At 45.3% G+C, this 13910-nt stretch overlaps 1 protein-coding gene across 1 annotated transcript in view; it reads right to left on the bottom strand.

The window, feature by feature from the left end:
• COL19A1 (collagen type XIX alpha 1 chain) overlaps positions 1-13910 on the bottom strand; it is a 1241599-nt gene that overhangs the window by 84295 nt on the left and 1143394 nt on the right. The window contains exon 49 of the mRNA XM_082249430.1: positions 10846-10912. Coding sequence (XP_082105556.1) covers positions 10846-10912 — 67 coding nt within the window. The remainder of the gene's footprint in view (positions 1-10845; positions 10913-13910) is intronic.

The following is a 13910-nucleotide window of genomic DNA, read 5'->3' as shown; positions in this document are numbered from 1 at the left end:
TGGAGTCAGAAAAAATGATTTGTTGTTTTGTACGATCATATAGGGATCAGATTTTGGGTACAATTACAAAACTCTAAGAACTACAAAGGAGGCATGCATTTATGGATGTGTTTATTTTCTGTGCTTTTACTATACATTATGAACTTGATAACAAAGTACATTTTAAAGTTCATTAGGTGTTAGGTTCATCACAAACTGGCCGAGGATCGAACCATTAATAGGCAGGCTGAATGTACCAATTTGATTGATCGATCAACTTGGGAACAACCAGCCTTCCAGAATCTATTGCGATTATTGCTAGCGGCTGCTACAGCTGCTAGCGGTAATCACTGTCTTCTCCCAGCGGGGGAGGTTCCCCCCCCCCAACGGGAGCAGAAAATTGCTCGGCAGGAGGGATTCCCCTGTCTGTGTTGATGGGGAAATCGTGCAAATTTCTTTCCTGCAACCCGTAGTTGCAGGGAAGATATTTGCAACATGTATGGCCTGCCCAATTCAGAAATTTCTGCCTGGTAGTAAGATAAACAGACTTCTTTCACTATAATGTGAGTGCCGGGTGACACTTTTAAATTGATTGAACTAGTAAAAAGGAAAACTGAGTATATACATGTTATCATGCAATATTATTAATTTATCTATACTGTCAAACCTTTTGCAGGTTGCTCCCACTAAATGTGATTTTTGGTAATCCCCTTGCTCTACTGCTGTGAACCCTGTTTAGGTATATTAGTTATAATATGCACAAAACCCCCAAAATGACTCAAAGGAATGATTCTCTTTAGCATAGCAAGATGTTAATATACAGGTGTACAAATTGTACTTACAAAAAACATTTCACTTTGTTCACTTTGACTCTCTGTCACAGTGACATGTTGCCAGGATGTACTGCAATGACTCCTCACAATTATTGTGGAGCCACTGTAATAATTGTAAGCTTCAGGTGCACACAACAAAAAGTTCAACATATAATGTATACAATATGTTAGAGATAATCCCAGATGTGGAGAACAGCCAAAAATCATTACTGTTATACAGTACATCAGTACATCAGTACAATGCAGTGGATAATAATATAACTCAGCCTAGATGGTTAATGGTACATTTAAATGAAGGTCAATAAATATACTGTTTAAGAAAATGAATTACAAATGTACAGTATTAGTGTTGAGCGAACACGGACTGTATTATTCGTGTTCGTACCGAATAATTGGATTTTTGTTACCCGAACACGAACACGGACACTTTACTGTATATTCGGGTAAAAATCCGTGTTCGGTCGTTTTATTTCCGGGTTTTGCATGCTTTGGCGCTCTTTTCATGGCGGGCTTTCAACAGCCAATCAACAATCGTTTAACTGGTGTGCCTTAAGCCATCCCAGCCATGCCTGCAAATGTCTCAGTAGCTGTGATTGGCCGTCTGAAGCATGTGACCAAGTCTTTATAAGTTCGAGGCAGCCGCAGCGGCGTCATTATGCTGCTTAGATCAGGGACAGAGCACACATCAACGTGCTGGCTGCTGATTAGGGAAAGATAGGCAGGAAAAAAACATTTGTGTCCGGATAGAATTGAGGGACAGGTCGGAGTGTTTAGGCAGGGCGAGTTGTAGGCATTTTAGGGATAGAGTCTGCTGAATTATAGGGTCAGTGTGTTCTACAAACTACAATCGATATTGCTGTGTGGGGTGGGGTCTGCACTTAGTTCTCCTGATCTACGATCTCTTCTCAATCCTGTTAGGGACAGAGTCTGCTGAATTTTAGGGAAAGTGTGTTCTACAAACTACAATCGATATTGCTGTGTGGTGTGGGATAGGAGATAGGCAGGTGTCAGTGATCCACATCCATTTTTCTGTGTGTGGGCTGCAGTGAACACAATCTTTTTGGGGTGCAGTGAACACAATCCTTTTGGAGTGCAGTGAACAAAATCTTTGTGGGGTGCAGTGAACAAAACCTTTGTGGGGGTACAGTGAACACAATCTTTGTGGGGTGCAGTGAAGACAATCCTTGTGGGGTGCAGTGAAGACAATCCTTGTGGGGTGCAGTGAACAAAATCTTTGGGGGGTACAGTGAACACAATCTTTGTGGGGTGCAGAGAAGACAATCCTTGTGGGGTGCAGTGAACAAAATCTTTGGGGGGGTACAGTGAACACAATCTTTGTGGGGTGCAGTGAACAAAACCTTTGTGGGGTGCAGTGAACACAATCTTTGTGGGGTGCAGTGAAGACAATCCTTGTGGGGTGCAGTGAAGACAATGCTTGTGGGGTGCAGTGAACAAAATCTTTGAGGGGTACAGTGAACACAATCTTTGTGGGGTGCAGTGAACAAAACCTTTGTGGGGTACAGTGAACACAATCTTTGTGGGGTGCAGTGAACAAAACCTTTGTGGGGTACAGTGAACACAATCTTTGTGGGGTGCAGTGAAGACAATCCTTTTGGAGTGCAGTGAACACAATCTTTGTGGGGTACAGTGAACACAATCTTTGTGGGGTGCAGTGAACAAAACCTTTGTGGGGTACAGTGAACACAATCTTTGTGGGGTGCAGTGAACAAAACCTTTGTGGGGTGCAGTGAACACAACCTTTGTGGGGTACAGTGAACACAATCTTTGTGGGGTGCAGTGAACAAAACCTTTGTGGGGTACAGTGAACACAATCTTTGTGGGGTACAGTGAACACAATCTTTGTGGGGTGCAGTGAACAAAACCTTTGTGGGGTACAGTGAACACAATCTTTGTGGGGTGCAGTGAACAAAACCTTTGTGGGGTACAGTGAACACAATCTTTGTGGGGTGCAGTGAAGACAATCCTTTTGGAGTGCAGTGAACAAAATCTTTGTGGGGTACAGTGAACACAATCTTTGTGGGGTGCAGTGAACAAAATCTTTGTGGGGTACAGTGAAGACAATCCTTGTGGGGTGCAGTGAAGACAATCCTTGTGGGGTGCAGTGAACACAATCTTTGTGGGGTGCAGTGAACAAAACCTTTGTGGGGTACAGTGAACACAATCTTTGTGGGGTGCAGTGAAGACAATCCTTTTGGAGTGCAGTGAACACAATCTTTGTGGGGTGCAGTGAACAAAACCTTTGTGGGGTACAGTGAACACAATCTTTGTGGGGTGCAGTGAACACAATCTTTGTGGGGTGCAGTGAACACAATCTTTGTGGGGTGCAGTGAACACAACCTTTGTGGGGTACAGTGAACACAATCTTTGTGGGGTACAGTGAACACAATCTCATACTTCTGAAGCTTTGAGGGTGCTGCCTGTTCTATACTCCTCCTCCTCCTCCTCATCCATCCTTTTAGGTGTACAAACAATAGTAATTGGGGCCTAGTGTGCTTCTGTACGTGTGAAAAACATACACTTTTTTTGATCATATTTCCTATTCCGTTATTCAATAAAAACCTTTGGGGCTCAATTAAATTGCGGAATAGTCTGTGTCGGTACGTGTGAGATCCAGCTTTCCAAGTTTTTGGGGTTCATCTCATACTTCTGAAGCTTTGAGGGTGCTGCCTGTTCTATACTCCTCCTCCTCCTCTTCCTCATCCATCCTTTTAGGTGTACAAACAATAGTAATTGGGGCCTAGTGTGCTTCTGTACGTGTGAAAAACATACAGTTTTTTTTGATCATATTTCCTATTCCGCTATTCAATAAAAACCTTTGGGGCTCAATTAAATTGCGGAATAGTCTGTGTCGGTACGTGTGAGATCCACCTTTCCAAGTTTTTGGGGTTCATCTCATACTTCTGAAGCTTTGAGGGTGCTGCCTGTTCTATACTCCTCCTCCTCCTCCTCCTCATCCATCCTTTTAGGTGTACAAACAATAGTAATTGGGGCCTAGTGTGCTTCTGTACGTGTGAAAAACATACACTTTTTTTTGATCATATTTCCTATTCCGCTATTCAATAAAAACCTTTGGGGCTCAATTAAATTGCGGAATAGTCTGTGTCGGTACGTGTGAGATCCACCTTTCCAAGTTTTTGGGGTTCATCTCATACTTCTGAAGCTTTGAGGGTGCTGCCTGTTCTATACTCCTCCTCCTCATCCATCCTTTTAGGTGTACAAACAATAGTAATTGGGGCCTAGTGTGCTTCTGTACGTGTGAAAAACATACACTTTTTTTTGATCATATTTCCTATTCCGCTATTCAATAAAAACCTTTGGGGCTCAATTAAATTGCGGAATAGTCTGTGTCGGTACGTGTGAGATCCAGCTTTCCAAGTTTTTGGGGTTCATCTCATACTTCTGAAGCTTTGAGGGTGCTGCCTGTTCTATACTCCTCCTCCTCCTCTTCCTCATCCATCCTTTTAGGTGTACAAACAATAGTAATTGGGGCCTAGTGTGCTTCTGTACGTGTGAAAAACATACACTTTTTTTTGATCATATTTCCTATTCCGCTATTCAATAAAAACCTTTGGGGCTCAATTAAATTGCGGAATAGTCTGTGTCGGTACGTGTGAGATCCACCTTTCCAAGTTTTTGGGGTTCATCTCATACTTCTGAAGCTTTGAGGGTGCTGCCTGTTCTATACTCCTCCTCCTCCTCCTCCTCCTCATCCATCCTTTTAGGTGTACAAACAATAGTAATTGGGGCCTAGTGTGCTTCTGTACGTGTGAAAAACATACACTTTTTTTTGATCATATTTCCTATTCCGCTATTCAATAAAAACCTTTGGGGCTCAATTAAATTGCGGAATAGTCTGTGTCGGTACGTGTGAGATCCACCTTTCCAAGTTTTTGGGGTTCATCTCATACTTCTGAAGCTTTGAGGGTGCTGCCTGTTCTATACTCCTCCTCCTCCTCCTCCTCCTCCTCATCCATCCTTTTAGGTGTACAAACAATAGTAATTGGGGCCTAGTGTGCTTCTGTACGTGTGAAAAACATACACTTTTTTTTGATCATATTTCCTATTCCGCTATTCAATAAAAACCTTTGTGGCTCAATTAAATTGCGGAATAGTCTGTGTCGTTACGTGTGAGATCCACCTTTCCAAGTTTTTGGGGTTCATCTCATACTTCTGAAGATTTGAGGGTGCTGCCTGTTCCATACTCCTCTTCCTCATCCTCCCTTTAGGGTAGGAAAAAATTTAATCGGGCCTAGTCTGTGTTTGTACGTGTGAGATACACAGTTTTTTATCCTATTCTGCTATTCAATACACACCCTTTTGGTGTAAAAAACATTAAATTGCGGCATAGTTTGCATATTTGACTGTGAGATACACCTGAGCGATACTGTTGTTCTTTTGTTCCGCTATTCAATAAAGACCTTTCTAGGGCAAGATCTTAAATTTCAGAAATATGAGGAGAGCGTCAAATAGGGGCCGTGGCCTGGGTCGTGGTGGTGCTGCTGCTAGAGCTCCTGTTGCAAGGAGAGGACGTGGTCGATCTGTGCCAGCTACACGCACAAGTGAAACACCTTCCTCAAGTGTGAGTAGGCGACAGAACCTGCATCAGTATTTGGTAGGGCATCATACGCCTCTAGAAGTGATGAGGCCAGAACACAGAGAGGCGATAGTAGATTGGTTTGCTGCTGACAGTGCCTCCAGTTCCTTCACATTGTCTCCCACCCAGTCTACTGCAGAAAGGTCAGAGTTGGCACCTGCAGCCAATGTCCAACCGTCTTTCACCTCACCCCCTTGCAAATCAGGCAAGCAGTCTGAGCCCCAAGCCATAGAGCAGTCTCTTATTCTTTTTGAGGACTCTGTCAGCAGGGTTTCCCAGGGCCATCCACCTAGCCCTGCCCCAGAAGTGGAAGAGATTGAGTGCAGCGATGCCCAACCACTTATTTCTCAAGATGAGTACATGGAAGGACCATCACAGCACGTCTCCGATGATGACGAAACGCAGGTGCCAACTGCTGCGGCGTTCAGCATTGTGGAGACCGACAGGGAGGGCAGGGGTGAAGACTGGGTGGAAGATGATGTGGAGGACGATGAGGTCCTCGACCCCACATGGAATGAAGGTCATGCAGGTGACCTGAGTAGTTTGGAGGAAGAGGCGGTGGTCGCACAGTGCCACCAGCACAGCAGAAGAGGGAGCAGGGTGCAGAAGCGGAGCGGCCGTGCCCTAGACACTACGCCTGCTACTGCCCAACGCAGCAAGGGAACGAGCGCACCAAAGTCAGCTCAAAAGAGTTCTCTAGCGTGGAAGTTCTTTAGAAAATGTGCTGATGACAGGACACGAGTGGTTTGCACCCTGTGCAATCAGAGCCTGAAGCGAGGCATAAACCTTCTCAACCTGAGCACAACCTGCATGATCAGGCATCTAAGTGCAAAGCACGAGCTGCAGTGGAGTACACACCTTCAAAACCAAGAAACGTCTCTGGCTCATCCTGCTTCCTCTTCTGCTGCAGTCTCGGCCGCTCCAGCCACCTCTGTAGTCATACCGGCACCTGCCACCCCGCAAACAGACGATCTGTCAGCAACACCACCACCTGGGTCACCAACAACCATCTCCACAATGTCCCGTGGAAGCGTTCAGCTTTCCATCTCCCAAACACTTGAGAGGAAGAGGAAGTACCCCCCTACCCACCCGCGATCCCTGGCCCTGAATGCCAGCATTTCACAATTATTGGCCTTTGAAATGCTGTCATTCCGTCTGGTGGAGACGCCCAGTTTTAAAAAGCTTATGTCAGTGGCTGTCCCACAGTACGTCGTGCCCAGCCGCCACTACTTTTCCAGGCAAGCCATCCCTTCCCTGCACAACCAAGTGGGGGAAAAAATCAGGTGTGCACTGCGCAACACCATCTGTGCCAAGGTCCACCTAACTACCGATACGTGGACCAGTAAGCACGGTCAGGGGCGTTATATCTCCCTAACGGCACACTGGGTAAATGCAGTGGCGGATGGGCCTGAGGCGGATAGCAATTTGGCACATGTCCTTCCACCACCGAGGATTGCAGGGCGCTTCAGTTTGCCTCCTGTTCCTAACTCATCCTACTCCGCTACCTCATCCTCTACCGCCTCCTCATCCGGACAGCGTAATACCTTCACCACCAACTTCAGCACGGCCAGGGCTAAACGACAGCAGGCAGTTTTACAACTTGCCTGTTTGGGGGACAAACCACACACCACGCAGGAGTTGTGGAGGAGCATGGAACAGCAGACAAATGAGTGGTTGCTGCCAGCGAGCCTCAAGCCCGGCCTGGTGGTGTGCGATAACGGGCGAAATCTCATAGCAGCTCTGGGCCTAGCCGGTTTGACGCACATCCCTTGCCTGGCGCATGTGCTGAATTTGGTGGTGCAGAGGTTCCTTAAAAACTACCCCGATATGTCAGAGCTGCTGCAGAAAGTGCGGGCCGTCTGTGCGCACTTTCGGCGTTCTCACCCTGCTGCTGCTCGCCTGGCAGGGCTGCAGCGTAACTTCGGCCTTCCCGCTCACCGCCTCATATGTGACGTGCCCACAAGGTGGAACTCCACCTTGCACATGCTGCAAAGACTGTGCGAGCAGCAGCAGGCCATAGTGGAGTTTCAGCTGCAGCACGCACGCGTGAGTCGCTCTGCGGAACAGCACCACTTCACCACCAATAACTGGGCCTCCATGCGAGACCTGTGTGCCTTGTTGCGCTGTTTTGAGTACTCCACCAACATGGCCAGTGGCAATGACGCCGTTCTCAGCTTAACTATCCCACTTCTATGCCTCCTTGAAAAAACAATTCGGGCGATGATGGAAGAGGATGTGGCACAGGATGAGGAGGAGGAGGAGGAGGATGAAGAGGTAACATTTCAAAGGCTTTCAGGGCAGTCATTCGCAAGGGGCTCCGAGGGTGGGTTCCTGCACACACAAACGCCAGGGACACAATTGTCCAGCAGGGGCACAGTTCTGGAGGATGAGGAGGATGAGGAGGAGGAGGAGCTGGAGGAGGAGATGGAACCATGTTCACAGCAGGGTGGCACCCAGGCCAGCTCATGGCCATCACTGGTGCGTGGCTGGGGGGATACAGAGGACACGGACGATACACCTCCCACAGAGGACAGCCTTTCGTCGCCTCTGGGCAGCCTGGCACACATGAGCGATTACATGCTGCAGTGTCTCCACAACGACCGCCGAGTTGCCCACATTCTAACTTGTGCTGATTACTGGGTGGCCACGCTGCTGGATCCCCGTTACAAGGACAACGTACCGTCCTTAATTCACTCACTGGAGCGCGATCGCAAGATGCGCGAGTACAAGCGCACGCTGGTAGACGCGATGCTGCTGGCATTCCCATCTGACAGCGGGGCCACAGTGGAAGCACAAGGCAGAGGAGGAGGAGGAGGAGGTCGCCAACTCAACCAGGGCACCGCCAGCACCTCAGAAGGCAGGGTTAGCATGGCCGAAATGTGGAAAAGCTTTGTCAGCACGCCACAACAAACAGCAGCACCAGCAGCTCAGATGGAACGTCTTAGCAGGAGGCAGCATTTTACCAACATGGTGGAGCAGTATGTGTGCACACACCTACATGTAGTGAATGAGGGGTCTGCCCCCTTCAACTTCTGGGTCTCCAAATTGGGCACATGGCCTGAGCTTGCCCTTTACGCCTTGGAGGTGCTGGCGTGCCCTGCAGCCAGTGTATTATCTGAACGGGTATTTAGCACGGCTGGGGGTGTTATAACAGACAAGCGCAGCCGCCTGTCCAGAGACAATGTGGACAAGCTCACGTTCATTAAAATGAACCAGGCATGGATCCCACTGGACTTTTCCGTACCTTGTGCAGAATAGCAATGGATACCGACCTTACCCAGCCATTGTTCCATTTTTGCTCTTTCTCACTCTTTTGGGGTGTACCCTCATTTAAAATTTGTGAAAAGAAGCAGTGTTGGCTACCTCGTCCTCCTCCTCAGGGCCAGATTAACGTAGGGGCTATTGGAGCTGCAGCTCCATGCAGGCCCCTACCTTTTATATAGGCCCCGGGTTGGCCATATTCACTGTGACCGCTCTTCTGTCACTTGTAAACACAGAAGTCTGGCTTCTATGCTCGCTTCCCCAGGCAGCACCCTCAGAACCTCCCCACACAGCGCGAAGGCCGGACAAGGAGGGACAGTTGCCGATGCATGGATGTGTTTATGGGCTTCAGAGACAGCATCCCATGTTGAATTAGGCATGCATGGCTGCACCCTTCCTCCTCTGGGTGCATGCCAAGGCACGGCCCTTAAGGCCCTTCAAAATCCTCAGCACCAAGACCATGATGCTCTTAATCCGGCCCTGGTCCTCCTCCACCGCCGCTTCCACCTACACCGCCCATAGGTGTGCGCAGCCTATTGCATTAGGGTGTGCACCCCAAAGTTGAAATACACATGCATGTGTTTGCCTACATGTACATGGCCCCGATACATTACTCTCCCTGCTGGCAAAGAGAAATAGAGCAGAGCAGGTGCGAGGGAGATCTTTCCCATCTCCTCACTGGCAAACAGAGCGATAATGCTATGTGCCCTAGGTGATTAGGGTGTGCCCAGGTACACCAGGCACACCCTGTGCGCACGCCTATGACACCGCCACATCCACCACCACCTCAACCTCCCTCCTACTCCATATGGGCCTCGTCCTTCAGAGATGAAGAACATTGTTTTATTTTTCTGTTTTTTTTTTGTTGTTTTAAGTTATTTCCCTATCCACATTTGTTTGCAGAGCACTTGCCATGCTCTTAACTATGTTTTGCTGCCATTTGCAGCACTCTAGCCCTTTCCATTGGTGTTTTAGATCCATTTTAGTGCCTTAAAGTTCGGGTCCCCATTGACTTCAATGGGGTTCGGTGTCCGGGAAAAGTTCGGTAAAAGTCCGGGACACGGACCCGGACTTTTTTTTAAAGTTCGGCCGAACCCGTCGAACACGGACATCTAGGTGTCCGCTCAACCCTATACAGTATGTGTTTTTATGTTATTAAAACACAAATTATGTTATTTTGTGCTTACATTATTCGCTTCAATTGTATCCTTAGATTTCCAAAGAATCAAAGTGTTAAACCCACCACTTTTTTATCAGACTTCTAGATAGGCTGCTGGAACTGTAGCCTGACCTGGTATATTAATATAATAAACATCTGTTTAAATAAGTTAAGCTTCATTTTTTAAACTAACTTCATATTTTACGTCATCCTCCCCTTTGGAAAACCTATTATATTTTTGCATTTCATTTGTAATTGATATGTCATGTCCTGTTCATTGAAGCAGATAAACTTTAAAATGATATTGCAGGTTCTTCTTGATAGGTAGGTAATTAATTTTGATGGATTAGGATAATTGTGTTGTACAGTCCCCAGTGTGGCACCATTCTGTGAATACTAGAAATAACATTTAAGGAAGAGAGAGGTAAAAAAGAAACGCTTTCTCCAAATATTATTTCACTGCAGAAGTAACAAATTCAAATGTAGTGCCTAAAGTATTTCTAAATAAGAAAATTAAATTTTGTTATCAATTTTTCAAAACTATATATATATATATGTGGTATATGCCACACTACCTACAATGTATTTTGTTGCTGGCAAAAACTTACCAGAAGTACTGAATCTCAACCATCTTTTTGGCATGGTGTCCCTATCTTTATGCCTAAATTAGTGAGTGTCACCAAGTCACTGCATTCAGTGAGGATTTGACCAGTAAAGTATTTGATAGTTACATTTCTGTCCTACTGCTGCTGATGGTCCTTTGCCAGGGGTAGGATCACCAGTGTCACATTGTTCTAAATGATAATTATCGACAAAAGTAAGAAAATGCAAATACACATGCACACATGGAAGAATATATTCTACATGGTTTATAATAACTCAGAACTAGAATGACAAAAAGGCTTCTTAACTGCAGACCAAGGAAACCCTGTGAATTCAGAATGTAATGATAGCTAGCTTAGATGACATATTCATATTTTCTACCTGGTCCCTCTTACCTTCAAATATTCGCAAAACTTCTTGTTTAATATATTTTTTCAGTTCTTCAAATGAAATATTCTGTGTCTGCAAAGAAATTTATTGTGGTTATTTGCATAATTGAAACAAAAGTACAGCATAAGATACAATAAATCTTTGTATTTGAGATGGCACAGAGGTGTCTTTAAAAATACTGTTCTATCAAGTGGATTCCTAGATTGTTATTTTCCTTGTCAGGTTTCTATTCAGTAAAATATTTGGCCATGTGCTGGAGGAGATTCTGTTCTGATGAGTAGGAATGAATCATGAAAAGTTGCATAGCATACTGTAACAGCTTCTAGGTCCCATGTGGACATTAGCCCATTCATCTCTGACTTCAGTGTTACAGTATGATCTGAATGGAATTTCTTTTTGCAGCTATTGCAGACTAGCAGCAAAGAAAATGCTTTCCATATATAAGTATGATTTGTCCGCACTCAGTTTTACGATTATCTCACAAGAAAAAGTGACATGTATAGAGATCAATGATCCAAGTATTTCTGCATCTTGGTAGTTAATACTAAAATAAAGGAATGCTATGTAATCGCTTGTGTGTTAAGAACTTAGGATTGCAACTGATAATGCAACTCTAAAGTTTAGTTTACTATATAAAAGCTCATAAATTCCCTATAGCTCATATACTACAGGTGTGCTGTTGTCTTCCAGGGATGAGTGAATATGCTTAGGTTCAGTTTGCGGGATGTTTGTCAAATTTTTTACAAAATCAAAAATTTGCAACTATTAATCCAAACCCCACTGAGGCCTATAGGGGCCAACAATTGAAAATCAAGTCTAGATATTTTCAAATCTAATAGGCAAGGGATTATCAAAAAAGGACAAGAGTAGCGGAGTACTGCCATGGGTTATCAATGCAAAAACAATTGTTTAAAAATGATGTACAGTGGGGAGTTAGTCCTCATGGGTTTTCAGGACAACATTCGAAGATACCAATCCTTTCAGCTACATTTTTGGGAGTTGCCTTTAAGCTGCATGTGTTTCTAAGGAACAGTAAGGCTAAGTTCACTAACCGCTGAGTTGCATTGAATTAAAGCACACTTTTATAAACTATCGCCTCAAGGAAGAAATCCTCAGATGAGCTAGAAACCGAAGCTGCATCATTTATAATGGTTCACAAATCAAACTTTATCAGGATCTCTACCATATTACGCTGCAAAACAGAAAAGACATCCGCCCTCTGCTTTACTCCGTGACCGCAGAATACCCTACCGCTGGAAATTCCCTTTCTGTCTGTCTGCTACTGCTATGGGTCGCACAGCCAACCTGCATGTTCCAGAGGATCTACAGTGGTTCTGTGAAAGCCTTGATTTACCCATGGTGGAATTGCCAGACTGGTATTGCTCCTTCTGGTTACTATCACCACTACATTCAGCATCCATGGAAGACATCTGACCACAATGTTCTTCCAACCCCAGACGCCGCAGATCCGTCTCACCCCAGCTTGTTGACCACAGACGTCAAGAAGGAGAAAGCCTTCCTACTTCCCCAGCTCGCCGCAAACCACAACGTGTCTGAAAACACAGTGAGCCTCACCATACGGCTCCCCCTTACCCGAGCCCCCTTTTTACATTCCAGGATAAAAACGTTATCCCCCATTCAGTTATGTTCTCTTAATGAGGCTCGAGTTGCTTGATTACATTACCTGATGCTACTATGTCTTCTCAGTTTAATCCTGGCACGCACCGTAAACATAGACATATCCTGACTGTCGTCTCTCATTAACTGTTATGCCAGCCGAACTCGAGTAAACATCAGTATATCCCAAGCTCCTACTCCAAATACTATGATACTTATGCCCCACCAATTTTCCCAATCTGCTACATATCAAATATTGCTATAATGGAAGCTAAAGCGGACTCCTCAATCAACTCCCTAATACCCTACCTTTCCATTAGAAGAATGATCATATAACTCAGCAAGGTATCAGAGGAGTCACTCCACCAGTCAAGAAACTACTTCTGGTTTTTCTCTCCATTAACAACTATGCATTACAGGCTTGTGAGTCCACCTAGGTACCCCAAGGAGGAATACCCACATCTAAATTAAAACACCCCCCCCCCCAATTCTCTTCAAACGTACCATACCATGCTTCCATTACCGCTCTTCAAACCGACAGGTAATGGGCTAAATACACATCTTGCCTCCTCTACCTGTTATCCAATAGTGCTTAGTGGGCTTTACATACCACATGGATTTATTCTTCTTAAACACCTCTTTAATCCATAAAGATACATTGCTATATGTACAATAGAGGTATATCAGTCTTCTCTCTGACTGTCAGACTACAAATGTTTCTGTTTTGTACTTCAAATACTATACCCTACTGAATGTAATACATCTAATCTCATATTTCTCTACTACATGTCACTCACCTTATACCACTAATCATTCAGTAGAGCAGACATGCATTTGATAGATTGAACTACTCTTAACCCCTTGGTTCCTTTTCTCCCTCCCTTTTCCTATCTCCCTTCCTGTAATTCCTATCTACCTACTTATTCTCATATCCCCTCCATCTCTCCCTATCCTCTCTTACTCACATCCTTCCCAGGGACAAACTGTTATAAAATTAGAACTTCAATTATGTCAATTATTATTATTATTTCATGCAATGACAAGATTCTAGAGAGATCTGACCTTACCTCACAATGGCTGAACACTCCTATACTGCAATGGTCCTACATGCAAGTTTTTTCCACTCCTTAAGTCACACAAACACAGTATCTGTCACGTACCTGGGAGGAGTCTGAGTTGACGAGGTCGGCCTCTCTTATATCTCCGGCCCAGACCCCACTGAAGGTGAGACAGAGGGTGTCAAAGGCCAGGAGGGACACGAGTGCCTGTGGTTGTTGATGGATCAGGATAGGCTGCTTGTCCGGATCCTGGAAACTGGAACATGCAATGCTGTATGGAACATGTGCAGCAGATAGCCAGGCAAGCACTCGGGTAGTTCTGAGAGACAGAGTCAGAGTAGTAGGAAAGCCAGGGTCATCAACAGGCGGTGCAGCAGGGTACCAAATCGTAAGCA

The sequence above is a fragment of the Pelophylax lessonae genome (genome assembly GCF_965119305.1).
Source record: "Pelophylax lessonae genome assembly, chromosome: 3".
In the NCBI taxonomy this organism is placed as follows: Eukaryota; Metazoa; Chordata; class Amphibia; order Anura; family Ranidae; genus Pelophylax; species Pelophylax lessonae.
The sequence above is the reverse complement of the archived record's forward strand: the minus strand, read 5'-3'. Positions and strand labels throughout refer to the sequence as shown.